This window comes from Gasterosteus aculeatus, chromosome Y, assembly GCF_964276395.1.
Source record: "Gasterosteus aculeatus chromosome Y, fGasAcu3.hap1.1, whole genome shotgun sequence".
In the NCBI taxonomy this organism is placed as follows: domain Eukaryota; kingdom Metazoa; phylum Chordata; class Actinopteri; order Perciformes; family Gasterosteidae; genus Gasterosteus; species Gasterosteus aculeatus.
This window is the reverse complement of record NC_135709.1, coordinates 19,427,769-19,455,013: the sequence shown is the minus strand read 5'-3', so window position 1 is coordinate 19,455,013 and position 27,245 is coordinate 19,427,769. Positions and strand designations below refer to the sequence as shown.

General features: G+C 45.1%; 2 protein-coding genes across 4 annotated transcripts in view; one reads left to right on the top strand and one right to left on the bottom strand.

Moving 5' to 3' along the window:
* Window positions 1–27,245, bottom strand: part of LOC120812436 (protein FAM107B-like) — a 45,673-nt gene that overhangs the window by 9,647 nt on the left and 8,781 nt on the right. For 2 of the 3 annotated variants that reach the window (XM_040168372.2, XM_078097715.1), the window contains exon 2: window positions 25,751–25,922. In XM_040168372.2, coding sequence (XP_040024306.1) covers window positions 25,751–25,878 — 128 coding nt within the window. In that variant the 5' untranslated portion in view covers window positions 25,879–25,922. Of the gene's footprint in view, window positions 1–25,750; window positions 25,923–26,726; window positions 26,864–27,245 lie in introns of those variants that run through there. The other variant, XM_040168371.2, reaches the window with a different exon arrangement.
* Window positions 560–25,778, top strand: LOC144391136 (zinc finger MYM-type protein 1-like). The gene has a single exon (XM_078097714.1). The coding sequence runs from the start codon at window positions 22,626–22,628 to the stop codon at window positions 23,751–23,753; it is 1,128 nt and encodes a 375-aa protein (XP_077953840.1). The 5' UTR covers window positions 560–22,625; the 3' UTR covers window positions 23,754–25,778.

Here is a 27,245-nt window from a genome sequence, read left to right as displayed (position 1 = left end):
TGTTACGGGATGTTAACATGACAACTGTGACTAAGTATGTAACTTGTACGTTTCCAGCGAGCAATTTATCCGTTGAAACAACGTTTAAAAGACGTCTATGGCCCGACGTTGAAAAGACGTCTATGGCCCGACGTTGAAAAGACGTCTATGGCCCGACGTTGAAAAGACGTTGCAAATTGGTTTAAAAGTGAAAGTTGTTTCAACGTCTATTCATAGACGTTGAAAAGACGTTTACGTTTAGACCACATTTCAACCAGCGAGCATTTCAACGTTGAAAAGACGTTTAAAAGACGTCTATGGGCCGACGTTGAAAAGACGTCTATGGCCGGACGTTGAAAAGACGTCTATGGCCCGACGTTGAAAAGACGTTGCAAATTGGTTTAAAAGTGAAAGTTGTTTCAACGTCTATTCATAGACGTTGAAAAGACGTTTACGTTTAGACCACATTTCAACCAGCGAGCATTTCAACGTTGAAAAGACGTTTAAAAGACGTCTATGGGCCGACGTTGAAAAGACGTTGCAAAATGGTTTAAAAGTGAAAGTTGTTTCAACGTCTATTCGTAGACGTTGAAAAGACGTTCACGTATAGACCCGTTTTCACCGTGATTTATAATATCGGTGGTAAACTTACAAATGTGGACGTAGTTTCTTTTTAAACCTCTAAAATAATGATATAGCACACAAGAGAAGACGAAATATTACCGTATTAAAAAATCACGTTGAAATGTGGTCTAAACATAGACGTTGGTAGACGGCTCCGCTTCTCGCTCACCAGACACGGGCAGCGGTCAGGTTGGGTTTTTAGTGGTTACATCACACAGCACACTTGTTAGTGGCAGGCTTCCTTCACACTTCTCAGCACAGGCGGTAGAGTTGATTGCACTTGCCGAGGCATGTAAGGCAGCTGAAGGTAAAACAGTTAACATCTTCACTGATTCACGTTATTCTTTTGGTGCGGAGCTCTTTAGAGACACAGGTTTTTTTTTACGTCATCTGGCAAGTCTATTGCACATCATACCCTTGTGTCGGCTTTTCTGGATGCCATTTTACTACCCAGAGCCATTGCAGTCATTAAACGTGAAGCTTACACCTCTTCTCTTGACCCTGTATCTGTAGGAAACAGGGGCGCGGATGCGGCTGCGAAGAAGGCAGCCTCGCAGGGCTTCCTTTTCCCCCTCGCTCAAATGCTTTCCACACCGACCGATCCTAGTCCTTATGCCGATCTTTCCACACTTCAGCGTCTTGCCAGTACACAGGAGCGTTCCCTGTGGAAACGATCTGGTGCCATTCTTGAGGGCGGAATCTACACAGGGCCGGACAGTAGGCCCTGTTTGCCACGTGCTCTCTTCCACATTTATGCTAAGTTGTCTCACGGAAAAGATCACGTGGGCAAAGGGGGGATGTTCACTGCTATAAATGAGCATGCTGAGATATTGTGCTAACCTCTCCCCTTCACTCTCAGCACTGCACGGAGAGGTGAAAGCGGCGCTTCCATCCACAGCTACAGCAATGCAGCACCACCTGAAACCAGGAGACTGGGTCCTCATTAAGGATCACTGGAGGAAGCACTGGAAGCAGAGACGCTACACGGGGCCCTTCCAAGTACTCCTGACCACGGAGACGGCAGTTAAGGTGGAAGGGAAAGCGACGTGGGTCCACGCCAGCCACTGCAAACGCATCCCGGATCCAGGAGGCGAAGGAGCACCTCCATCTGGTTCCGGTTAAGGGGTTGCAGGGTGGAGAGCCCTCCCCCACTGCAGTGTTCCAAGACACCAACGGGCCCAGCAGAGACGGCAGGGACGGCAGAGACAGCAAGGACGGCAGCCACCCGGAGAACAGTGATAAAAGACAGATCTCCAGCGCCAAAGAACACTTAGGAAGCATGGTTGGAGCCTGAGAATGAACATGTGCATATCACTGACGCTGGCAACATTTGTGCTGATTCCCCTCACGATCAATGAACTACAACCTCCTTATGTGAACATCACGGATTCCAGCCTTCTCCACCTCTCCAATAGAGAATTTCAGGAAGTTTCCACTGTCCAGCAAAACAATGCGACGAGACAGAGTGTTTGCTCTACACAATCGAACATGATGCATGGGTTAAAATAGAAAGTCACGTAAATGAAATTGTGTGTGTTGCCGGGTTGGGAGAAGAATATGTACTGTGTGGGTGCACAGAAGATTTGATTTAGCAGATCCACCATTCTGGTGCAGTAAACCACGATCGGGTCAGGAGATACCAGCCTACACTGGCTCCAGCAACTGGAGGGAGGCATGCAAAAGAACTTACCGGCCTGTCAGCGAGATACAGCCTAAAACAGTACCACCTGAAATCATTTACGAGGCTGTTAAACCACAGGCCCTGACCTCCCGCAGGCCAGAACAGCCCCCACTAAAGCAACTTGGAGGCGAGGGTTGATCTCTCTCAATTGTCCGAGAGGGAGGACTGAGAAGGAGGGTTGTAAAGTTTACATGTTACGGCTGAGCACGCCGCACTCAGGTCGCTGGTCAGTCCTGGACTCGGAGGACTTCAGGACTCAGACAAACGACACTTGCACAGTGACTCTAAGCCCTAAATATGACACGAGTTGGGAATACCGTTCTGGTGCGCTCAACCTGCAGACTGTACAACAGAGCCAGCCCACTTCACTCGGCTAGATTGGCAGTATGCATGCAAAGTCAGCCTACAGTTAAGAACTTCCAACCCGTACACCACCGTACAAGCATGACAATATTGCGTTGACTATTATGAAGGATTTTGCTAACAAAAGGAATGTCTAATTGTTGGATATGTCAGCATATGCCCATTTCATCTAGAGCACCTATGCTGGTTCCCGTTCCATTCACGGAAGCCGACTGGGATGTCATGGGGTGGCCTGAGCTATCTCATCGATTTGTGAGTAATGATGAAGACTGTTACACTCCTCCACCGCACACGGCGACAACAGCGCAAAGCACAGTTGCCTATGAGGGTGAAAAGGGGGAGTTGTACGTTTTGCAGTTAAGCGGTTCAATCATGAAAATAGACCTATAGATATTAATAATGATTTATAGGTATTAATTTAATAATATTAAAGTGATGTGGTTAGATTCCGGTCCATCCCTTAACCAACGTTATCACTTTCTAGGTGGTTCCTCTCTAGGTACGAGTGACTGTAGTGAATTACATCAAACACATGGTATTACAAAATAGAATGGCTCTGGACCTCGTTCTGGCCTCACAAGGCTTGGTATGCAAAGCGATTCATACTGAATGTTGCGCTTACATCTCCGATGCAACATCATCAGTTTATGATGTGGTGGCAGACACAGAACGGGGCAGTAAGGAATTGCACGACCACGACTGGAATCCGTTTGGGGAAATACAGGCATTTGTTGGATCATAGGGACCTTCTCTCTTCAAGGAACTGCTATGGGAATTAGGGGGTATCATTTTGTCTGTAATTATTATAACCCTAATTGTAACTGTTCTTAAGATCTGTGTAAGGAAGGTTGTTAGTACACATGTATCAGTTGAACACACACGTACTACTATACAGTGTCCGGTTCAGGAATGGACTCCACCCTATCCGTATAGCTCTGACAGTGATGATGAGTGTGAGGATTGTGTGTAACTAGACAGCATGTATGTGTTAATGTTTAGCAAGAGTTCTCAATGTACCTAGAAGTTAATGATGTGATGTACTGAATCTTTGTGAATTTACACCACTGACGTATGTTCTAAGAGTTTTTTTGTTGTTTAATTTTCTTTCTTAATTTTGATTTGGTTGTTGTTCAGAGTTTCTTAAGTCGATTCCGGATTGTCAAAAATGACAAAAAGAGAGGGATGTTGGGGGGAAATTGTTGAGCCTGCGTGGGGTGAGGCTCTCAGGAATGTGACCTTTGATGTGAGCCGGTGACTAAAGGCAGTCCAGGGTGAGATAAGACACAGATGTAATCATACGTGCCCTGACTGACCTTTTAGATGTTGTTGATTGTCTGGGTCCATAAAGGGAGGGTCACAGGGTCACCCCTGCATCATCTGGTACTTTTCCAACACTCCTCTTGAGGGGTGGGCTCTCCTGTGCTGAGGCAGCACAAACCTCCCTGAAGTGTATATAAGCTCCTGTTCTCCTCTTTAACTTGGTCAGATCTTCCTGCTCCTTTTGGGGGAAGGAACATCTGTCCCTTTTCAGCTGAATTGTAGTCATTTGACTTCTGTCTGTGCTTACGACTTGTGCTGATGATTTCTGTATTCTTTATCTTTTTTCTATATTCTAGTTAGTAATAAATACTTAATCACAAAGCAAGCTCAAGATACTTTTGATTTCTCACATGGGGTAAATCCACAAATTTCCACCACACTAGGTACAGCCAGTACATGGATCTTCTCCCAGGTATGCTCGGTCCCGTCGAGGTGGTGTGGATTTTTCTAACCTGCGCACGCTAGATCGTGCCGTGCCTCCAGCCAGTGAGGATCAAACTTTTCGCCTTGCTTTGTTTAATGCTAGATCGCTAGCCAACAAGACTTTTCTCCTCAATGACTTCCTTACTTCTCGTGAGTTGGATTTTATGTTCTTAACAGAAACCTGGCTTCATGATGGCGAGCTCACGCCTTTTTCTGAACTTCTGCCTCCCCGATTGGCTTCCTCAGCTCCCCTCGGACCACAGGTAGAGGTGGAGGATTGGCCGCTGTGTTCAAGTGTGCTTTTCCATGTCGGGAGATTTCTTTTGACAGCTGCTCCAGCTTTGAGTTGCAGCTGTTCCAGTGATTGTTTTATGTGCTGTGGTTTATCGACCTCCCAAGTTTAATAAGGATTTCATTCAGGACTTTGCAGACTTTGTCGCCGGAATTGTCTTGAAATATGATCGCTTTTTGATCGTTGGTGATTTCAATATACATGTTTGCTGCGAATCCAGACCGATGTCTAAGGATTTTCTTGATCTTATTGACTCTTTCAGTCTCACGCAGTTTGTTACTGGCCCGACTCACAAAAAAGGACATACGTTGGATCTTGTACTGTCATATGGCTTAGATGTTGCCATTAGTGAAATATGCGACACATGCATTTCAGATCACCTACCCGTTGTATTTACTATGGTTGTCCCCTGCTCGGACACTTTGTCTGTTTCCCCTGTGATAATCAAAAGTTATTTTCATGGGTTTAGTTGGGGGTTCGCTGTCTTGTCTTGATTTAAGAGTTAGGTAAGGAGCAGGCAGACACGAGTCTGACAGGATGGGGAGTCAGTTTCTGTCCTGGCTGAGGAATGCAAGGTCTGCGGGTCAACTAGAAGATTTACCAGCCAAAGGGGGGTTAGAGACACACCAACACTATTCAACATACACACTCTGTTTACGATGTTTACGTTAAGTCAGGAGTCTGGACATTGGATGTGACCGGATCTTTAGATGCGGGGGGGTGGAAGGTCCTCCTCTACGCCAGTTTAGGGCCAATAGAAATCTTTCCTTCTCTGTCTTTCAAGGGTTATAAAACATGATGTCCTTGCTGATGTTAGTTAGTTGTTCTTCCGGCCTGTGTGCTGCCTGAACTGCTCCTGCCTTTGCAAACGCAGCGCTGATACTTGACCTGTGATCTGACAAATAAATTTCCCAGAACGAGAGAAGTCGTTCGGCTGAATTTTTGATAACCCCGACCAGGCTCCAAATCTTGAACACGTATTCTTACAATTTGGTGACCTCGACGTGATTTGCTGACCTGGACAAAGAAAGACGGGAACTTCCGTGTTCCGGACCGAGCTGAAAGGACCGGCGGCGTGGTTCAGCATTGACAACAAGGGCGCAAAACAGAATCAGGTGAGCAGACAACCTTTTGTTCTAAATGAATAAAATGTCTGTGATTGGATACTTCTAAAAAGATTTGTTGTCAACTGCAGAATTTGTCTCTGTCCATTGACTGAATAAGGTCGTTATAAGACCACTAAATTTAAAACTAAATTTGAAAATTTGAAAGTATAAGCACATACTCACACTGAATTCAACGTTAAGGAAAGTGAATAAGTGTCCATAGGTTTAGGGATTTAGGTAAAAATATATATACTCTTAGTCGGTAGAAATCCAAGTTGCAATCCGTGTGGTACGTAGATACCTCTGGTAACTGCAGTCCCACGTTTGCATGCAGTGGACTGGCAGTTTAGAATAGTGTAGGGGTTTAGGTTTAGGGACTTAGGTAAATATATGAAGAGTTTAAAAAGGAATGACGGGGCTCACTTGAGTTCCCTGAGGTCGACTCTTAGTCTGTAGAAATCCAAGTTACAATCCGTGTGGTACGTAGATACCTCTGGTGAATGGGGTCCCACGTTTGCATGTCGTGGACTGGCAGTTTAGAATAGAGCAGGGATTTAGGAAAATTTATGTTAATCTTAGTCTGTAGAAATCCAAGTTGCAATCCGTGTGGTACGTAGATACCTCTGGTCCTGCAGTCCTACTTGTGTGATTCTTGGACTGGCAGGTTAGAATATTAGATGAAGAAATAAGGACACTGGGAAAGATTTGTTGTTTTTCATACTTGGAAATGTGTGGGTGGTTGGTGTAACTCCTGGTTTTTTACCGAACCTGGAAGCTGGGCGTATCAGGACTTGAAAAAGGACTGAGAATCCGACAGTGAAAAGTGTTTGACCGGATTACACATCTGTGGGGATATGTATTAAAGGGTAAAAGGGAAAATCATAGTTAAATGATGGTGGTATAAATACGAGAGAAATAAAACAATACGAGTGAACTGGTGTTATAAGCCTCAACAATCGAGCGCTGTATTCCTCTAATACAGTAGAAGGTTCTTGATTGGGTTCACAGTATTGGGCATTGAGTCCTTTCTCTTGTGTTCAAAAACCACGTGTGAATAAATAAATAACCTGTGATGAAAATGGGGGAAACCATAACGATATGGGAGAGGTGTAAAGAAGGCACTCTGGGTTTCGCCCTATTTAAGACTTATAAGAGACATATGGATAAAACCCTAGAAAAAGATAGGAAATGTGTAACAAAAAAATATGTGAAGTGGGTTGCACAGAGGCAGGAAAGAGGAATGTTGGAAGGGAGACAGATTCTCAACCAACAGGCGAGCAGCTGCAGGACGATCTTAGGATGGCGAGAAGAGGAAAAGACCAAGCGCATGCGCTCCTTGCCGTTAAAGGGAGATTTTGTGGAAAAGAGAAGGAAAGTGCAGAAAAGGCAGATGAGTTCTTAGTGGACTGTAGAACATTTCTGGGAGAAATAAATGCGATATTCGTGAGTAAGACGGCAATGCAGTTGCCGCAAACCAAAGCAGGAGAAGAGAAAGTGCATGAGACCGGTTGTAAATCTAGTGCGCCTCCTCCCTACTCGACAGGCCCATATGCGGAGGCTAATCGGTTGTTAAATGAACCACTTCAGATGCCACTGAGGCAAGGGAAAGCTACTAATCCAGGAGAATCGCAGGTTTTGGTAGTTCAAAAAGGGTTGTTACAGGTAACTCCATATCCACATGAAGAGAATGATGGAGTGGAGAAGGTTTCTGCTTTTCTCTCAGAGACGGTACAATATTTGGAGGACAGGCCCCAGCCGGAGCCTGTCGATTGGAGTAATCCTAACACACCACAGGGTCACTCGACAGTCGTAAAGAAGTGGCAACCCGAGCACAGACCTATGACCTCATTTAATGTAGGGGGAGGAAGAGTTGCAGGAGAAGAAACTTTGTTAGAAGTCATAGCCCAGGCAGAGCGGCAATCAATCACCCGGCGTGGACAGGATGAGCGGGGGAGGCAGGTTGAGTCAGAGGAAGATGAGCCTGGCCCTGCAGATGATTGGGACGAGGAATTTCAGGAGCATGGAGCAGCGCTAGAGTCACAAAAACCACAGTCATCTACTCCGATGGAGCGCCATGAGACAGGGGTTAAGAGGTAATAGGAACAGATATTATCAGGGGAATGCAGCCAGAGCGAATGTGCATCAATGTAATGATTTGAAACCTAAGTCAAACGGGATGCTCCGGCCTCTCATCAACTACCACTGTTAATGGCTATTTGTAGAGACGGAAGTGAAAAAACAACATATGCGCCACTCGCATTGTCAGACCTAAGCATGATGAAGCTCGCATTACCTAAAATAGAGAAGGGTGGTGCAGCGTGGATTCGTGGGTTCCTTGCTCAGTGTGCGGGTAGTGTTTCCGGTTTGGGGGATCTTAGAAGAATTTTTGTGGCGTTTGCCTCACTAGCTGACCTCCAGAAGTTAGAGGGGGAAGCCAGGACCTCTGACCTCCCTGACGGGGAGCCTCTGGCAAATTGGGTGTCAGTGCTCTGGCCAAAGCTCAGACTTCAATATCCTGTGAAGGTGGCTACCACAGAACTCACTTATGTTCCCCCACACGACAGTGAGGGTGGAAATAGTTATTTAAGGAGAGTCAGAGAATTATGGGACAACAAGTTAGGGGAAGATGTCATGGATGATCACAGAACCGAGCTTCTTTTTTGCGGCGCCATAGAGTCATCTGTCTCGGAGACAATGAAGACCCAACTAAGAGGAATAGTGGGGTTGTCTGACATGAATTTTGATGCTTGGTCCTCACAGATTAAACACTATGTGGACCGGAGCAAAGAAAAATATGATAAGGAAAAGGGTGAATTAAACAATATTCAGTTACAATTGGCGAAAGCACAGCTGAAGGAAAGCAGAGAGAAGGTGAACCAGGGCAAGAGTGAAGCCAAACAGATGACCCAAACAACAGCGCCATCTCAGGGGGAAGGGCCACCTCAATATGACCCTTATCCAGACCCCCCTCCCTTTCCACGTGCGCCAGCCTGCCAGCAACCACAACAGGCCGCGTACACTCCTCCACAGGCTTACTATCCCCAACCTTATGCCCCGCAACCACAACACATGATGGGGGCCCCACTGTACGGTGGCTTCAGGCAACCGAAAAGACAGTGGGGAGGGGGAAATTGTGGCCGAGTTCCAAACAATGGAGGGCAGTTTAGACAACGACAGAATACTTGTTTCAGCTGTGGGCAGCTTGGACATTGGTCCGACGCATGCCCCCATCCACCTCAGGGTCAGAGGCCTCAGTCCAACCCAGCTCAATACCCTTACGATATCTATCCACCACAAGCACCACATACACTACAACAGGGTAATAGCCTGCGGCATCAGGCCCCAGGTCATCAGCAAATGCCATAGGGGTGCCCAGATCCGACGGCTGACGGTAACCTGTTTCCAGAACCCATGGTGACTCTGACAATCAACGGAAGAGATTACAGATGTATGCTGGACTCAGGTGCTAGGTATTCCACAATAAACACGCCACTGCCACAATCAAGGAATACTGTGCCAGTTATCGAATTTTCGGGTCAATCAGAGGAGTGGCCACTTTCTATTCGAGTCCCGTGTAAATGGAAATCGCTCTGTTTTGACCAATCCTTTTTGGTTTCCACTGCCTGCCCGATTAACCTGGTGGGAAGAGACATTTTGTGTTCCCAAAATATCATTATGCAAATGACGAAGGGATGTATCACTGTAACATTCCCGGATGGGACACAGCAACGATGTGCCACACCCCACTCTTATGGCCACCAGTTGCTGCAAGCTGAAGTTCAACAGACGCTGAATGACGAAGCAGAGGTCTGGTGGGGGAGAGTGGAGGACTATGATCGAACTGTTCTGCATGAGACTGTCCACCGTTGGGGCCCATGGTTCAAGGTATTACACCCGACTGAACCACCTGCGGATCCTCCTCATTGCACGATGAACTATTCGCTGTCTCCTGATGAGAACTATGACACCCTGTGGAGTGGACTTGAGTTTGAAAGCGAGGTCCATGGACATCCTGCTGTTAAGGTCCGAGAGATCTATGTGGGGAAACAAGGTGTGGCAGCTGCGGTGGAACTAACCTCTGAGTTACAAGTTCTATATGCGCTACAAGAGACCTCTGCTCCTCACATCACCTTGCTCATCCAAAGCGGAGGAGAAACTAAGAACATGGGGCCGTTGGTTAAAGCGGGGGTTGATGCCACGGACTGGGTGCCCACTCAAAATGTTAATGTTACGTACAGTGCTATAAGGGAATAGGTCTACAGATATGGTGTTCTTTTTTTGTGTTGTTGGTTTGTGTTTTTGTCTCCCCCTTCTGTTTCCATTCTCTCACTCACAGATGTGCACACCTGGTCCCCCTCATCCAATCACCACACCTGTTCCAGATCTCCCATCAACCATTCCTTTTTATATAGTCAATGTTTGTTTTAAGTAGAGGAGGGCTTTTTTGTGTTGAGCTGGGCTCTCGGTTGGAAGAGCACTGTCTTGTGGTAGTTGTGGTAATATCTTTTGGTGGTGTGCACAGGGTCAATGAGGACAGGTAAGATACTCCGGGGTTTACATATTGCATACACGTAGGTGTACCTGTTGTTAGTACCCTAGGCTAGAGTGAGCACCACCCACTGTACTTTTGGGTGCTAAGCACCGGTCAATGAGGGGGGGGGGTTGTTTAGGTTCTTTTCTTTGGTGCCACTGAAAGTCCTTGTTGATCCCTGTGTTGCTCTTTTGCAAAATAAATACTTTTTTTGTTACATTTTGTGTGGTGGATTTTGTGTGGCTGGCGCCTCACTCGCTTTGACCTGTTGCCCTTGTGTTGCGCTCCAGGTCGAGCCACCAGGGAGCGTAACATAAAATGGGGGCTCGTCCGGGATCTGTTGATCCTTAATAAGCAACAGGTTGGATGAGTGTTGGTGTGCAGTACACACGTCAAATAGGCTGGTAGTATTGGTTAATTTGAGTTAAAGACAACATGAGCATGTTTGATCTTCAGGGTTTTCTTGATGATCCTTCTGTGGAGCAGATTGATCACTGCACAAAAAAGGATTTGTATGCCATTGCGGCACATTTTGGATTTGCATTTTCACCAGTTCTGCTAAAGGCAGAGTTAAAGGAAGCGGTTGTAAATATGTTGGTAAGCAAAAAAGTGCTTGGTACGGACAGCAGTGCGACTGCTAATGAGGCCGCTGTCTCACACTCCTTGTCTTCTAGCGCAGAGGACAGTTGTGAGGAAGAGGTAGTTGATGGAGGGCTGGTTGCGGATAAACCCGTTCCTTTAGATGAGGCCCCTGATTTCGATCTGAAGCCTCCTCGTACAGTGCCCCGATTTTCTCCGTTTTCCTCACCTAAGGTAAGCGATGAGGCCCGCCATAAGCTACGCCTAGCACGTTTGCAATTTGAGGCGCAGGAGAAAGAGCGGGATGCAGAATATAGTCACAGGTTGGCTATTCGGAAGATGGAGTTAGGAATGGAGGCGGAAAGAATGGCATTAGAAATAGCAGCAGAGAAAGAGGTGAAGCTAAAGCGCCTAGAACTAGAAGCTGCTGCTGCTGCTTTGAGTATAGCTCACTCTCCTAACCCTAATAGGTCCATACACCTGGATCCCTCCGCTCCTACAAGAGGTTTTGAGGTGAGCAGAAATATTGTGTTGGTCCCTCAATTTCGTGAGGCGGAAGTAGACTCTTATTTTACTGCTTTTGAGCGAGTAGCTACCTCACTGGAATGGCCAAAAGAGGTCTGGTCAATACTGCTTCAGTGTAAGCTGACAGGGAAGGCACAGGAGATTTTAGCTGCACTATCTCTGGAAGATAGTTTGTGTTATGAAACAATTAAGACTGCTGTGCTTCGTGCCTATGAACTAGTGCCTGAAGCATATCGACAAAAGTTCAGAACATTAAAAAAATTGTCTAGCAAAACATTTGTTGAGTTCGCCCGTGAGAAGGAGACTCTGTTTAATAGATGGTGCAAGGCGAGCAACGTGACTAATTTTGACACTCTGTCTCAATTGGTTCTCATCGAAGAATTCAAGAATAGTCTGTCTGATCGAATTGTGACGTATCTCAATGAGCAAAAGGTGGAGACATTAGCGCAGGCTGCGGTGCTTGCTGATGAGTTTGTGTTATCACACAAACAAACGTTTGGAACTCTCCGATATGAGAGTAGGTCTTTTACTCCTTCTGCCTCGGCTAGAATGCAGTCTAGTCCGCCACGGCCATCGCCACTCCGCTCCACTGAGGAATGAGAGTGCTTCTACTGTCACCAAACGGGTCACATAAAGAATAACTGTTTTATGCTGAAACGCAAGCTGTCACAGCCAAGCAAATGACCAAAAGAGGTTGGTTTAGTGCGTGCGTTGGTGGCTCCAGTGTCACTAGCCCCGGAGATGGAGGGTGATACTCTGGAACCTTGTTATGAACCATTTATCTTGGACGGCCTGGTTTCCCTCAGCGCAAATTCGTTGAACCAGCGTCCAGTGCGCATACTTAGAGATACGGGCGCCGCTCAGTCTTTCATATTGTCAGACGTGTTACCTTTTTGTGATGACACTTTAAGTGGCTCTAGTGTGCTTGTGCAAGGCATTGAAATGGGGTTTGTGGCTGTGCCTCTCCATGAGATACATTTAGCCTGCGACCTAGCAAATGGAGTGTTTAAAGTGGGGGTACGCCCGTCTTTGCCCGTTAGAGGCATCACATTTCTGCTAGGGAATGACATCGCTGGTGGTAAAGTTATGCCAGTGTTAGAAATTCTAGAACGACCTGAGATCTTGCAGCCTGATGTGTTGGCTCAGGAATTCCCTGAAGTGTTCCCTGTGTGTGTGGTCACCCGTGCTCAAGCACGTAGCTTGGGTGAAGCAGTTGTTTTGTCGGATACTCTGTTCGCGACTGAGTTGAATGGCCAGACTGTTTCCCCTGTGTTTCCTCAGTCTACTGCTGAGCCGAGTGTCCAGCCTAAGGTTCAGTGTGATCCATCCACCAAAGAGACACCTAGGTTGCCCATGGTTCGAAGTAATCTAATTGCTGCTCAGAAGGAGGACATTACTTTAGCCAAGTGTTTTGCTGCGGCTCTTGCTCCGGAGAGCGCTAAAAATAAAGAAATAGATTATTTTATGGAAAATGATCTCCTGATGCGGAGATGGAAATCTCGCGTGGATTTGGATAATGGGTGGAGTAATGTTAGTCAAATTGTTGTTCCTACACAGTACCGACAGTCTGTTTTATCTCTGGCTCATGAACATCTCTGGTCTGGTCATCTAGGTATTACGAAGACCTATGACCGAGTGCTGCGACAATTCTTCTGGCCAGGTTTGAAGAGGGATGTGTCTTTGTTTTGCCGTACATGCCATGTATGTCAGGTCACGGGGAAGCCTAATCAGGTTATTAAGCCTGCGCCTCTTCACCCGGTCCCGGCTATGGGGGAACCGTTTGAGCATGTATTGGTGGATTGTGTTGGCCCTCTGCCAAAAACGAAATCCGGCAACTAGTTCCTATTAACTATAATGTGTGTAGCTACCCGGTACCCTGAAGCTATCCCTCTTAGGAGTATAACAGCTAAGGCAGTAGTTAGGGCCCTGATCAAGTTCTTTTCTACTTTCGGCCTCCCTAAGATCGTGCAAACCGATCAAGGTACCAACTTCCTTTCGGGTATTTTTGAGCAGGTGTTAACATCACTGTCAATAGCACACAGAGTCTCGAGTGCTTATCACCCGGAGTCGCAGGGGGCACTTGAAAGATGGCATCAGACGTTTAAGTCAGTGTTGCGCAAATATATCATGGACAGCGGTAGGGAATGGGATGATGGAGTCCCCTTGGCTTTATTTGCAGTTCGGGAAATAGTGCAAGAGTCACTAGGTTTTAGTCCAGCAGAGCTGGTATTTGGCCACACAGTTAGAGGACCGTTAAGGGTGTTAAAGGATCAGCTAACAGGAGAGGGTTCGCCCACCCAGCGAAACGTGCTGACCTACGTGAGTCGCTTCCGAGAACGACTGCACGAGGCTTGCAGTATCGCTAAGGAAAGTCTCTCTGTTGCACAGCAGGGTATGAAGCGGCAGTTTGATAAAAAAGCACTTCCACGTTCTCTTCAAACAGGTGACTTGGTTTTAGTGTTGCTGCCTATTCCAGGTACTTCAATGAGTGCTCGATTTTCTGGCCCTTATACTATTGACAGGAGGTTGAGTGATACTGACTACGTTGTCAGGACTCCTGATAGAAGGCGGAAAACCAGAGTTTGTCATATAAACATGTTGAAAAAGTATTACACTAGAGGCGATGTCCAGCCTGAGACTCGCAGTGTACCTCTTGTAGCCACTGTTGCGGTCTCAGCTGTGAATCCTAACACCGCGAATGACGAGGATGGCCTGAGTTTGCGCAATGCTCAGCAACAGACTCCTCGGTTGTCAAACTCAGAAATGTTGTTGAAACTTCTGTCCTTAATGTGTAATTTAAGCAGGGAGCAGGAAGCTGACCTACTCTGCCTTATCTCAGAGTTCCCCTGTCTGTTTGGAGATGTGCCTACCCGCACTACGGTGCTAGAGCACGACATCGATGTAGGTGAGTCCAGACCTATTAAGCAGCACCCGTACAGAGTAAATGCATACAACAGATCTCTGATGAAAAAAGAGGTTGATTATTTACTGGAGAATAACTTGGCACGACCCAGCTCCAGTCCATGGAGTTCTCCGTGCTTATTGGTTCCAAAGCCTGACGGTACTGTCCGATTCTGCACAGATTATTGTAAGGTAAACCATGTAACGGTGCCTGACTCATTTCCTATGCCCCGCGTAGATGATTGCGTGGATACCATAGGATCTGCTCGCTATGTCAGAAAGTTGGATCTATTGAAAGGTTATTGGCAAGTTCCCCTTTCACCAAGGGCTTCTGCCATCAGTGCTTTTGCAACTCCTGATAATTTTGCGCAATATTTCGTGATGGCTTTCGGGATGAGAAATGCTCCGGCCACTTTCCAGAGGTTGGTGAGTAGTGTGTTCAGTGGTGTGCCTAACTGTACTGCATATTTGGATGATGTGGTAATACACTCGTCAGAGTGGACTGCTCATGTGGACTCTCTAAGAACAGTGTTTCAGCGACTAGCGGATGCATCTCTGACACTAAACCTTGCAAAATGTGAGTTTGGAAAGGCAACTGTGACCTACTTGGGTAAACAGGTGGGCGGAGGTCAAGTGCGACCCTTGGAGGAAAAGATCGCAGCAATCACGTCTTTTCCAGTACCCACCACTCGGCGGGAATTACGGCGATTCCTCGGAATGACTGGTTACTACAGAGGGTTCTGTAGGAACTTCTCTTCCGTTGTAGCCCCGATGACTGACTTGATCAGTCCATTGGTAAAATTTGTCTGGTCAGATATGTGTCAAATCGCTTTTGAATGCTGTAAAGCGCTATTATGTAATGCCCCGGTACTAAGTGCTCCTGATTTCAATAAATCTTTTTCCATTGAAGTCGATGCGAGCTCTATTGGTGCTGGTGCAGTTCTAACTCAGAGGGATTCTGAGGGTTTGGTCCACCCTGTGGGATTCTTTTCAAAGAAATTCAATAGTGCCCAAATGCGCTACTCGACCATAGAACAGGAGACGTTGGCTTTGCTGCTCGCACTCCAATTTTTTGAGGTTTATGTTGGGTCTAGTGCGGAGCCTGTGATGGTTTACACGGACCACAATCCGCTGGTGTTTCTGCATCGCATGCACAATCACAACCAACGACTAATGCGTTGGTCCTTGATTATCACCAATTACAACCTGGTGATCCACCACAAAAAGGGCACCGAAAATGTGTTTGCAGACGCTCTGTCCCGGGTGTAACCATTGTGGGTTAGTGGTTGCTAAGTTTTGTTTGGCCTTTATTTTTTTCTGGATTTGACTTCAAGCTGGGTTTAACCCATGAACTGAGGTATCGTCAGCCACGGGCTGACTCTTTATGGGGGGGAGTGTTACGTACAGTGCTATAAGGGAATAGGTCTACAGATATGGTGTTCTTTTTTTGTGTTGTTGGTTTGTGTTTTTGTCTCCCCCTTCTGTTTCCATTCTCTCACTCACAGATGTGCACACCTGGTCCCCCTCATCCAATCACCACACCTGTTCCAGATCTCCCATCAACCATTCCTTTTTATATAGTCAATGTTTGTTTTCAGTAGAGGAGGACTATTTTGTGTTGAGCTGGGCTCTCGGTTGGAAGAGCACTGTCTTGTGGTAGTTGTGGTAATATCTTTTGGTGGTGTGCACAGGGTCAATGAGGACAGGTAAGATACTCCGGGGTTTACATATTGCATACACGTAGGTGTACCTGTTGTTAGTACCCTAGGCTAGAGTGAGCACCACCCACTGTACTTTTGGGTGCTAAGCACCGGTCAATGAGGGGGGGGGGGGGGGGGGGGGGGGGTTGTTTAGGTTCTTTTCTTTGGTGCCACTGAAAGTCCTTGTTGATCCCTGTGTTGCTCTTTTGCAAAATAAATACTTTTTTTGTTACATTTTGTGTGGTGGATTTTGTGTGGCTGGCGCCTCACTCGCTTTGACCTGTTGCCCTTGTGTTGCGCTCCAGGTCGAGCCACCAGGGAGCGTAACAGTTAACTTACATTACTCTCAGGCTAATGACATGTACCGTATTGCACATACCTCAGAAGTAAAACTTATACCAGAGAAACACCTGCTAAGCCGCACACATGGTCGGGAAAAGACTGACCATGAGAACACACAGCTCATGCTAGATGATTTTCCTGATACATTTTGGACAAAAGGGGGAGCTGATGTGGGATTGATTCCAATGGCCCCAGTGGTAATTGAATTAAAAACCGGAACGGTCCCAATTTACCGTCCTCGGTACCCCTTAAGGGAGGAACAAATAGCAGGGATAGAAAAAAACGATTGAAGGGTTGCTGCAGGCAGGTGTATTGGAGAGGACGGGGTCCCCCTGGAATACCCCGATTAACCCGGTCCCTAAACCCGGAAAGCCTGACTATAGAATGGTGCATGATTTGAGGCTCGTCAACAAAGTTGTAGTACCAACTCACTATGACACCCCAAATCCTTATACAATGTTAAATGCAATAGGCCCTGATAAAAGATGGTTCACCTGCATTGACCTGGCGAATGCTTTTTTCTGTGTACCTCTAGCTGTGCGCTCGAGACAAATGTTTGTGTTTACGTATAAGGGGCGCCAATATACATATACGCGGTTACCACAGGGTTATGTGGACTCACCATAAATTTTGAACCATGTTCTGAAGACCATTTTGGCCGAGTTGGAACTACCAGAAGGAGTTGTTTTACTACAATATCTGGATGACATCCTGCTAGCAGGGACTAGCTCAGAAACGATTATGTCCGCTACCAGAACGGTTCTGCAGTGGTTACAGGAAAACGGCTTCAAAGTGTCTAAATCGAAATTGCAGATTGGGAGACAGAGGGTGACTTTTCTGGGGAGAATTGTGTCACCATCAGGGCAAGCTATGACTGACACACAGAAGTCGTCCATTTTGCAACATCCTCGGCCCACGACGGTTAGAGAAATGATGAAATTCTTAGGACTTGTAACATGGAGCTAGAATATTATACCTGATTTCTCGGTGCAGGTGGCCCCCTTGAGGGCGCTAATATTGGGTGCGGGCTATAAAAACTACTCAAAGCCTTTGGTGTGGACCCGGGAGGCAGAGGCTGCATTTATTGCCACCAAGCAGGCCATGGCCAGCGCAGCCACGTTGCACCCCCCTGACTACTCGAGACCCTTCCATCTGGATGTTGATGAAAAGAACGGATTTGTGAATTCCGTTCTGTTTCAAAAGGGGGAGGGTAACACAGATCGTAAGGTTTTGATGTGCTATAGTGGTAAGCTGGATAACGTGGAAATAGGGCATCCCTCGTGTGTCAGAAACGTAGCTGCTATTGGAAGAGCGTTGATTAAAACGGCCCATATAACAATGGAACACCAGACTGTTGTGCACACATCGCATGGAATAGTTGCGTTCTTACAGTCAAACACGTTCACACTTTCCACGGCAAGACAATCAGTCATTGAAAATTAAGAGATAAGGTTGTGTAAGATTTAAATGAGGAATGAAGGTGATGAGGAATTAGGAGAGTTGTTGTATATATTGTCCATTTTTTAGATTAATGTTCGTAGTTTTTCGAGTTTTCTCCTAAATTCAGAGATGGGCGGTAAATTGTTGAGTGCTGCTATTGAGTGTATAGTGCACGATACACTTGATACAGTATCTTGATGATGGAAGCAAATGTCTGATCAAAGGAACATTTATAGCACCAGTACACGAAATATGGAAACTTGTTACAGACGGTCATCCTGTAATGTTCAACAGGTAGTACACCCTTACATTTGGATACGCTAACCATGAGAGGTTGGTGATCTATCAGTAATGAATGAATGGATTGGATCAAACTGAGCATGAGCTGAGTTGTATCTGCAAGTAACAGACATGTCTCCCACCCTCTGCTTTGCTTTTGGGCTGAAGAGCAATAAAAGTGGAGATTAACACTGAAGGCTGGACTTTGAACTGAATTGAACACTGAAGTTTCGCTGCCCCTATGGCACCATAGAAAGAGGTGGTAATTGACTTCACAGACATGGGAATGAAGAATCGAGTTGAGGGCAAGAGGTATTTGTTGGTATGCGTTGATCCTTTTTCTAGGTGGGTGGAGGTGATCCCTACAAAATCAGAAAGAGCAGCAGACGTATTAAAATGGCTGACCAGAGAACTAATACCCAGATTTGGTATTCCAGAAGTCATACGATCGGATAATGGTTCACACTTCTCGAACGCTGAATTACAAGAAATAGAGAAAACGTTTGGGATCAAGCATAAATTTGGGGCAGTTTATCATCCTCAGTCTCAAGGGCTAGTTGAGAGAGCTAACAGAACCATAAAGGAAGGTTTGGCTAAAGTCTGTGCTGAAACGAAGCTGACGTGGGTGGCAGCCCTGCCAATAGTGCTGTATGGGATAAGATCATGTCCTAACTCTAAGTTAGGGATAAGCCCCCATGAGGTATGAACGGGAAGAAAGATGCCTTGTCCGTTAACAACCACTTTGCCTACCACTGTCAGCCCATTGCAGTACCAACATCTGGAAATATCTGACTATATGAGAATGTGTAATAATACTGTGATGAGTATCTCTCAACAGGTGACAGGGATCCTTTCTGAAGAAGAAGGAGAGTGTGCACCAGTGGAGGTGGATGACTGGGTACTACGTAAAGTAGCCAGATTCAGTTGGACTGATCCCCGCTGGGAAAGTCCATACAAAGTTGCAGAAGTAACCACGCACTGTGTGATAGTGTGCCGAGAGGGGTACCTGATCAATACAAGTTAACGGATCAGATAGCGGCCGGATGGGAATCATTGTTCCTTTTTATAACTGTGAACAAAAATGTGGATCGACTAAATTATGTACATTTCAATATCCAGCGGCTCACCAATATGACGAGAGATGCTCTGGAAGGGGTGCACAGCCAACTATCGGCCACCTCATTGATGACTTACCAGAACCGGATGGCTTTGGATATGTTATTAGCTGAGAAAGGAGGAGTGTGTGCGATGTTTGGCCAAGCGTGCTGCACTTTTATCCCCAATAACACCGCCCCAGATGGATCCTTTACTAAAGCATTACACGGACTAAGAGCCAGCTGATGTTAGTTAGTTGTTCTTCCGGCCTGTGTGCTGCATGAACTGCTCCTGCCTTTGCAAACGCAGCGCTGATACTTGACCTGTGATCTGACAAATAAATTTCCCAGAACGAGAGAAGTCGTTCGGCTGAATTTTTGATAACCCCGACCAGGCTCCAAATCTTGAACACGTATTCTTACGCCTGCGTGCTGTGTCCGTGCAATTAACAGTCAAACTGACTCACAGTTTTCTGCTGCTTTTAAAAACTCAGTGCTTTACAATTTTGATTTTCTTAATGTGGAGGAACTCGTCAGCATCTTTGACTCTACTTGTACTGAGATACTTGACTCTTTTGCCCCACTGAGGGAGAAACGCATAAAACCTCTAAAAGAACCTTGGCTGAATGAAAATACCCGCTCTCTCAGACAGCTGAGCTCAAACAGCTGAGAGAAAGTGGAAGAAGGACAAACTCCAAGTGTCACTTCAAATTTTAAAAGATTTATTACATAAATACCAGGGAGCAGTTAAATCTGCTAAAACTCATTATTTATCTCACCTGGTTGCTAGTAACACCCAGAGGCCTCAGGTTCTTTTTAAAGTGTTTAACTCACTTATTAATCCTTGTGAAAATGACTGTGCTGTGCCATCCACATTGTTGTGTGAAAACCTCCTGAAACATTTCATAGATAAAATTGCTGGCCTGAGCTTTTCATCCCCTGTTTCTTCCAATGGCCCCTCTGTTACTTTTTCATGCCCAGCTGTCTTTCAGCAGTTTGAGCCAGTTTCACTAAACCTTCTTTCTGACATAGTCAAACAGCTTCATCCGGCTAACTGCCTACTGGATAGTATCCCTGCACGCTTACTTAAAGATGTTTTTAACACTGTTGGTCCAGTATTTTATCCTTGGTTAACTCATCTCTCAGCTCAGGGTGTGTTCCAGCCGCTTTTAAACATGCTGTTGTGCAACCACTCTTAAAAAAGAAAAATCTGTATCCGTTAGTTTTGTCTAACTTTAGACCTATTTCTAAATGACCCTTTTTATCTAAGGTCTTGGAGAAGGTGGTTTCTAATCAACTTCAATCATTTTTAGATGATTTTAGTATTCATGAAAAGTTTCAGTGGCTTTAAGCCCCGCCACAGCACTGAAACTGCCCTTCTAAGAGTCTATAACGACCTCCTCTTAGCTGTCGATTCAGGAAATTCTGCTGTTTTAGTACTCTTAGATTTGACTGCTGCCTTTGACATTGTCAACCACTCTATGCTTTTATCCCGACTCAAGCAAAGTGTTGGCATTAGAGGTATAGCCTTAAAATGGTTTGAATCCTACTTGACAGATAGGAGTTTTTCTGTCCATATTGGTAACTGCTCTTCATCTGTTGCCCCTCTGTCCTGTGGGGTCCCCCAAGGTTCCATTTTGGGACCAATGCTATTTTCTCTGTATATGCTGCCCTTAGGGTCCATTTAAAAAAAAAAACACAACATCTCTTTCCATTGTTTTGCTGATGATGTACAAATTTACTTGCCTGTAAAAAACAATAAGAGGGACACTATCAAGCCGCTGTTAAACTGCTTGAGTGATCTCAAAGTATGGATGGATCAGAATTTTCTCTGTCTTAATGACAATAAGACCGAGGTTGTTGTGTTTGGACGTACTGAACATCTCAGTGCCTGTTTAGATACTCTGAGTATTTTAGGCTCCCAAATTCGTCCTTTTACCAGAAATCTGGGAGTGATTTTTGATCGTGCTTTTAAACTTGACAAACAGATTAGTTCTGTTGTCAAAACTAGCTTCTTCCAGCTGAGACTCCTGGCTAAAGTCAAGCCCTACCTGCTACGCAAAGACTTTGAGAGAGTCATATATGCATTCATTACGTCCCGCTTAGACTACTGCAATTCACTGTATGTTGGGTTGGATCAGTCATCCCTTCGTCGCTTGCAGTTAGTCCAGAACGCAGCAGCTCGACTTTTGACCAGGACTAAAAAACGCGACCACATTACACCGGCTTTGGCCACCCTCCACTGGCTTCCTGTTTGTTTCAGGATTGAATTTAAAATTGTATTTATTGTTTTTAAAATTTTAAATGGGTTGTCGCCTTCCTACTTGTCGGAGCTCTTACATGTCCACACACCTATCAAAGCACTGAGGTCGTCTAATCAGATGCTCCTCGGTGTGCCTGGATCCCGGTTAAAATCCAGAGGTGACCGAGCCTTTTCAGTGGCTGCTCCAAACCTCTGGAATAGTTTACCTATCCATGTAAGAACAGCTCGGACCATTACAATGTTAAGTCCCTGCTTAAGACCCACTATTATTCATTGGCTTTTAATTCAAGTTGAGCTTTGATATTTTGACTTTATTCTTCTCTACTGTCAGATATTTTGTATTGTGCTCTGTCTGTGTTTTATTGTATCGCTGCTTTTCGAGCTTGTTAAGGACTTTGGTCAACCGAGGTTGTTTTTAAATGTGTTATATAAATAAAATTGAACTTGAACTTTAACTTGATAGAAATGCATGGAGCTGAACTCCCACTGAGCCCCACTGTTGAGGATGAGCCTCTCTCAACCGACCCTGCTAACTGGCCCTCACATCTGACTGACAGTATTCGGACTGAGCTGGTTCACAGAGGACCAAGTAAGGTTCCACCTGGCTTTGTTTTCCGTAGAAATAAGAGTGATGGGAGATGTTGCCACCACCAATATTTTATGAAGACATTAGTAAGTGGTGAAAAGATGGCAAGAAGTTGGCTGATTTATTCAATCACGAACAACAGCCTCTTTTGCTTCTGCTGCAAATTGTTTTCCAAGAGGAACATTCATTTAAGTGCAGCAGGGATGGCAAATTGGAAACATGCAAGCGATTACCTCACATCCCATGAAAACAGTATTGAACACCTCAATTGAATGAAAGCATGGAAGTAACTGAGCCACATAGAACAGTTGTCAGTGGTCATTAGAGTAGTGTCACTGATGGAGAAGCCCCATGTCATGGAACATTTTATGGGATTTTTGGAGGCAGAGGAGTCCCCAGGCCAGAACTTGGCATCCATGATCCTGACGAAACTTGAGGACTTGGGAATTCCTTTTGAAGACTGCAGACGACAGTCATATGACAACGGGACAAACATAAGGGGCAAAAATAAGGGAGTTCAAGCCAGGCTCTTAGAAAAGAATCCCAGAGCTCTGTTTGTGCCATGCGCCGCGCATACATTGAATTTGGTTGTGTGTGATGCTGATCAAGAGATCTGTTGATGCTATCAGTTACTTTGGTGTCCTGCAAAAGCTATACACATTATTTTCAGGCTCCACCCAAAGATGGGCCATACTGAAGAAGCATGGGAGCATCACTTTAAAGATGTGGGCAGAAACAAGGTGGGAGAGCAAGGTCAAAAGTGTTGAGCCCATGAGGTACCACGGAGCTGCCGTGAGAGAGGCTTTAATTGAGGTGAGAAACCACACCAAAGACCCTGCTGTAAAGGCTGAGGCCCAGTCTTTGTCTGAGGAGGTGGGGTCATACCGCTTCAGCATTTGCACAGTTGTTTGGTATGACATGCTATCTTCAATACAGCATGCCAGCAAACTCATGCAGTCTCCTGATATGCATGTGGACCTGGCTGTGAGTCTTTTGAAGAAGACTGAGCAAGGTCTCCAGAGCTACAGGGCAAGTGGCTTTGTGACTGCACAGATGGCGGCCAAAGACATTTGTGAAGAAATTCATGTGGAGGCTGTTTCAAAACAAAAAAGGCTGAGGTCTACAAATTGCCACTTCTCATATGAATCACATGATGAGCCTATCAGCGATGCACTTATGAAGTTGGAGGTTGGATTCTTCAATGTTGTCGTTGATGCAGCCACATCAGCCATGAAGGAGAGATTTTCCACATTGGAAAATGTGGGAAATAAATTCAGGGTGTTGACACATTTCCCAAGTCTTGCAGATGAAGAGCTGGCAGAGCAATGCGAGGCACTAGGCACCGCACTGCACTTTAAGGGGCACTCTGATTTGGACAGTAGAAAGCTTGTGCAGGAAATTAAGAACTTCCCTGACCTGCCATCAAAGACCATGAGCCTCCTTGAGCCAATCACTTTTGTGCATGACAAGGATCTATCAGAGATCTACCCCAACTTTTGGACTGCTCTCAGGATTGCACTTACTCTGCCAGTCACTGTGGCTCAAGCAGAGAGGAGCTTTTCCAAACTGAAGTTGATCAAGTCATACCTTAGGTCAACCATGTCCCAGAAACGGCTCACTGGCCTTGGTGTCATCAGCATCAATCATTCCATAGGGGAGCAGATTTCATACAAAGACATTATTGATGATTTTGCATCAAGGAAGGCCAGAAACGTCAGGTTTTAGATTTAGTTTGTGTTTTCTGTTCTTAGTGCAATAGTGAAACAGTTCGATTGTATTTAGTGTGCTTCCACATTTGTGTGATGAAGAATTTGTGCTATTTACAATATTTATTCTATATTTTATTTGTATCTTGTTCTATTGTATTGTATATTTTGTGCAAATGTGTGTTTCCTGTTGTAATTGTTAGAGTAACTGGATTCTGTTAATTGTATTTTTCTAATGTAATTCTCTCACTTATGTTAAAATAAAAAAATTAAATATAACTGTAAAAGGAAAGACACTTTCTGTCTGTCAAAAACATGCTGCAGCCCTTGATTACTTGATGATGAATTTAATTTAAATTACTATTATCCAGATCACTTTACTCTGAGTAGTTAAACATTTTCCCTTCTCTGTGAAAGCTGGACTCTTTTCTTTAAGGAAAACATAACATAGCCGGCCTGCCCCATTTGAATAACAACAATGTCTTAATTAAATGGAGTATTAAATCCTGAAGATTACATCATCAAGCAGGAGGGGGCGTTTACAACCAGGCACCTCCAAAAAGACCGGACGGAGTCGGGCTGTTTTTGAGAGCAACGCCCAGAAAAGGAGCAGGCTGAAGGTTGACCAAGATACTACGTAAATTTATTTTGGTAAATAAATGTTTCCTGATTCCTGATACGATAGGCTATAAAATACGCTTACTCTGCGTCATTTCCATAAATCACTGACCCTCCATCTATGACTCCCGTCCCACGGAGGCACACCTCTAGCAGACTGGCAAGAATGTGTGATCAAAATCTCACACAATATCTCATATGCCTCCCCAGTTTATTGGTGGCTGAAGTCCTGATGTTCCTCTGTGTGTGTGTGTGTAAAGAGAGAGTCATCACAGCCAATGAAACAAAGGCAGTGAAAGGCCCTCAGCTAGGAATGTTTTGTAATCTTGATTACATAACCCTTTTTTCCATCAACCCCCCCCCCCCCTCAGCGTGACTAATCCACCATGCATGCAGACTGGCTTTCCATCCTTTCAGTACACAATCGAATGCTAAAAAAAAAAAAAATAGTACCTCCCGCCAAAATCCCACTATGTTTATCTCACAGACTTCTACTGATACTGGCGGACATTCTCCGTCTAGACGACTACAGACATTGTTCTGCAGCATTTAGAAATTTTTCTCATAAAAGAAGACTTTTCCTGTTTGACCTCCTTATTCTGCCTCTTTGCATTTGTCATTAATGCCCTCCCTCGATCACTGCGAAAGCGCCTCGCTCTCTGATCCCTTTAGGACCGAGCATCAGTGCTGCTGTGATGTAACAGCTGCCAACACCATCCGTGTTGACGTAGCTATTTATAGCTCAGGCACAAAGCAGCCGCCGCTGTTTGGTGAGAGAAAATACAAACATTTGGTGTCAAAAGGGTTTTCTCAAGCTGATGCATGGACGCTCACACAAACCGCATTAGGTCCTGTATTGTATGACGCAGTATTAGTATCAGCAGCCAGATCAGATTCCTCCATCTGTGGAGTATACGTGTGTGTGTGACCTTTACATGGCCAATCTATCAAGACACTAATGCACATATCGTTTTCACTGTGAAATTTGTATTTCCTGAACATTACGTAATACTGCTGCCGGAGGTCGAAGGGACCTGTGTGGTCAACAAGTATCAGCAGAGTCTGCATGGAAACAATCAGACCAATTACAAGAAAGCAGGAGGGCTGCTGTATTAACTCATCTGCCATTAGTAAATAAACCAGCTTGGATCTGGACACCGTACCGTTTCCCTCCGTCCAACCCACAAACATCATGTATATTATGTAAAAACTGTTGGACATGAAAATTATTTTGTGCCACTTAATATATGAATAAACCATCATTTCCAACCATATCTTGTAAGCTCCTGGTTACTAGTTGTAAAATATGAATCTTCCACCCTCTAATAAAAGTAAACGAGGAATCCCAATGAGTGTCAGAAAAGGTATTAACGTTGTATTTTTCTCTTTTCTCCTGACCTCTTCTGGTTCATGAGCAGCTCTCGGTGCAGGTCCTGGTGATTACGGGAGATCTTGACAGGGTTGATCAGCTTTTTAGGTTTGATGAGCTCATCACAGTCTCCGTCCAGGTAGTCGGGCTCCGCCATGACACTCCTCCCTGGTGACAGCGACAGACAAGGCTCACGCGGATCTGCACGGACAAAGACAAGAGAAGCTCAATTTCAGTTGACCAATTCGTCACTATAACGCGAAAGGCTTGAAAGCAGCGAGGAGAGAACTCTTAAAGTCTGTAATTTGCATTTTTTATCTATTATCTCTTCTTTCAACCTGTGATGTGAGCATCCGACTGATCCTCTGGTACCAGCTCAGAGGCTTTTTAATTGTCTCTATAGTGCTAGAAGGACAGCGCTGGAATTACATAATTGTTCCCACAGAGTGAAGAGGAACATTTTATTCCCTTTCACAATGAGCGAAATGAGTGAGAACATTACTGTCAATATCTTGTAGGCATATTGTTATGTCAATATTTCGATACACGTCAGAAGTTTCAATCCATTGATTTCCATGACCTCAAAAATCGATGCGATTCATAATTGGCCCCCTAAAATGTGGGCAAACTGCCTTAATACATTAGAAACCTATTACATGTCATTTTATTTGTTTAGTATTTCCTTTAATTATTAGAAATTCGACCAGCTCATGTGTCGAGATACTTTCTCCGGACCAAAGGGTCACCATCAGGTCCTCATTAAGCTGAGAAATAACTAAGCTACAGCAAGTTTGACCCATTCTCATGTTAATCACAGGTACATATAATACCTTACTGGTAGGAAACCTTTATAGTTTTAAAATAATAACATTTATGTCTGTTCACATTCTCTATTTAAAAAAAAAACCAACCTGAGATTGTAATTGAAAAGAGAATATTGGACAAAAGATTAGTCAAAACATTTAAGACAAGAAACGCACAAAATGCATTCTTGGCTAAACTCACCCTGCAGGTGAGGAAAGACGGCGTATCTGAACACGGTCGTCATCTCTGATAGTTTGATCTTGAATGTATTTTCCAGAAAAAGCGATCAAAAAGCACTGTCCTGTCCTGTACAGCTGTCTGCTACTGAGCTGCTTGGAGATCAGAGTCTGCTTTATAGCTACGCACACACTGTCCCTCTCTCTCCCCCTCCTCTGTCCCTCACCTACTCCCTCCCACGCACTCTAAATGTACATCTTGAGACCAAGAGTTTATAAGCAACTTATGAAAAGTCTTGTTTACCGTGTAATATACTCTCATATTAGGAAAGGACGTCACACACAAAATTCACTCTAATTAAATAGTGGTCACATAGATCAACCCCCCCCCTCCGTCTGAGGAATGAGTCATATTTATAAACAATCACGTCCTCACATGCCTGTGAGTGGGTCTCAGGCATCAGAGTCGCATTTTACCGCACGTGCAAAATACAAAAAAGGTGGGGGGTGGGAGTGTGTCCTCAAAAGCAAAACATACGTGCAG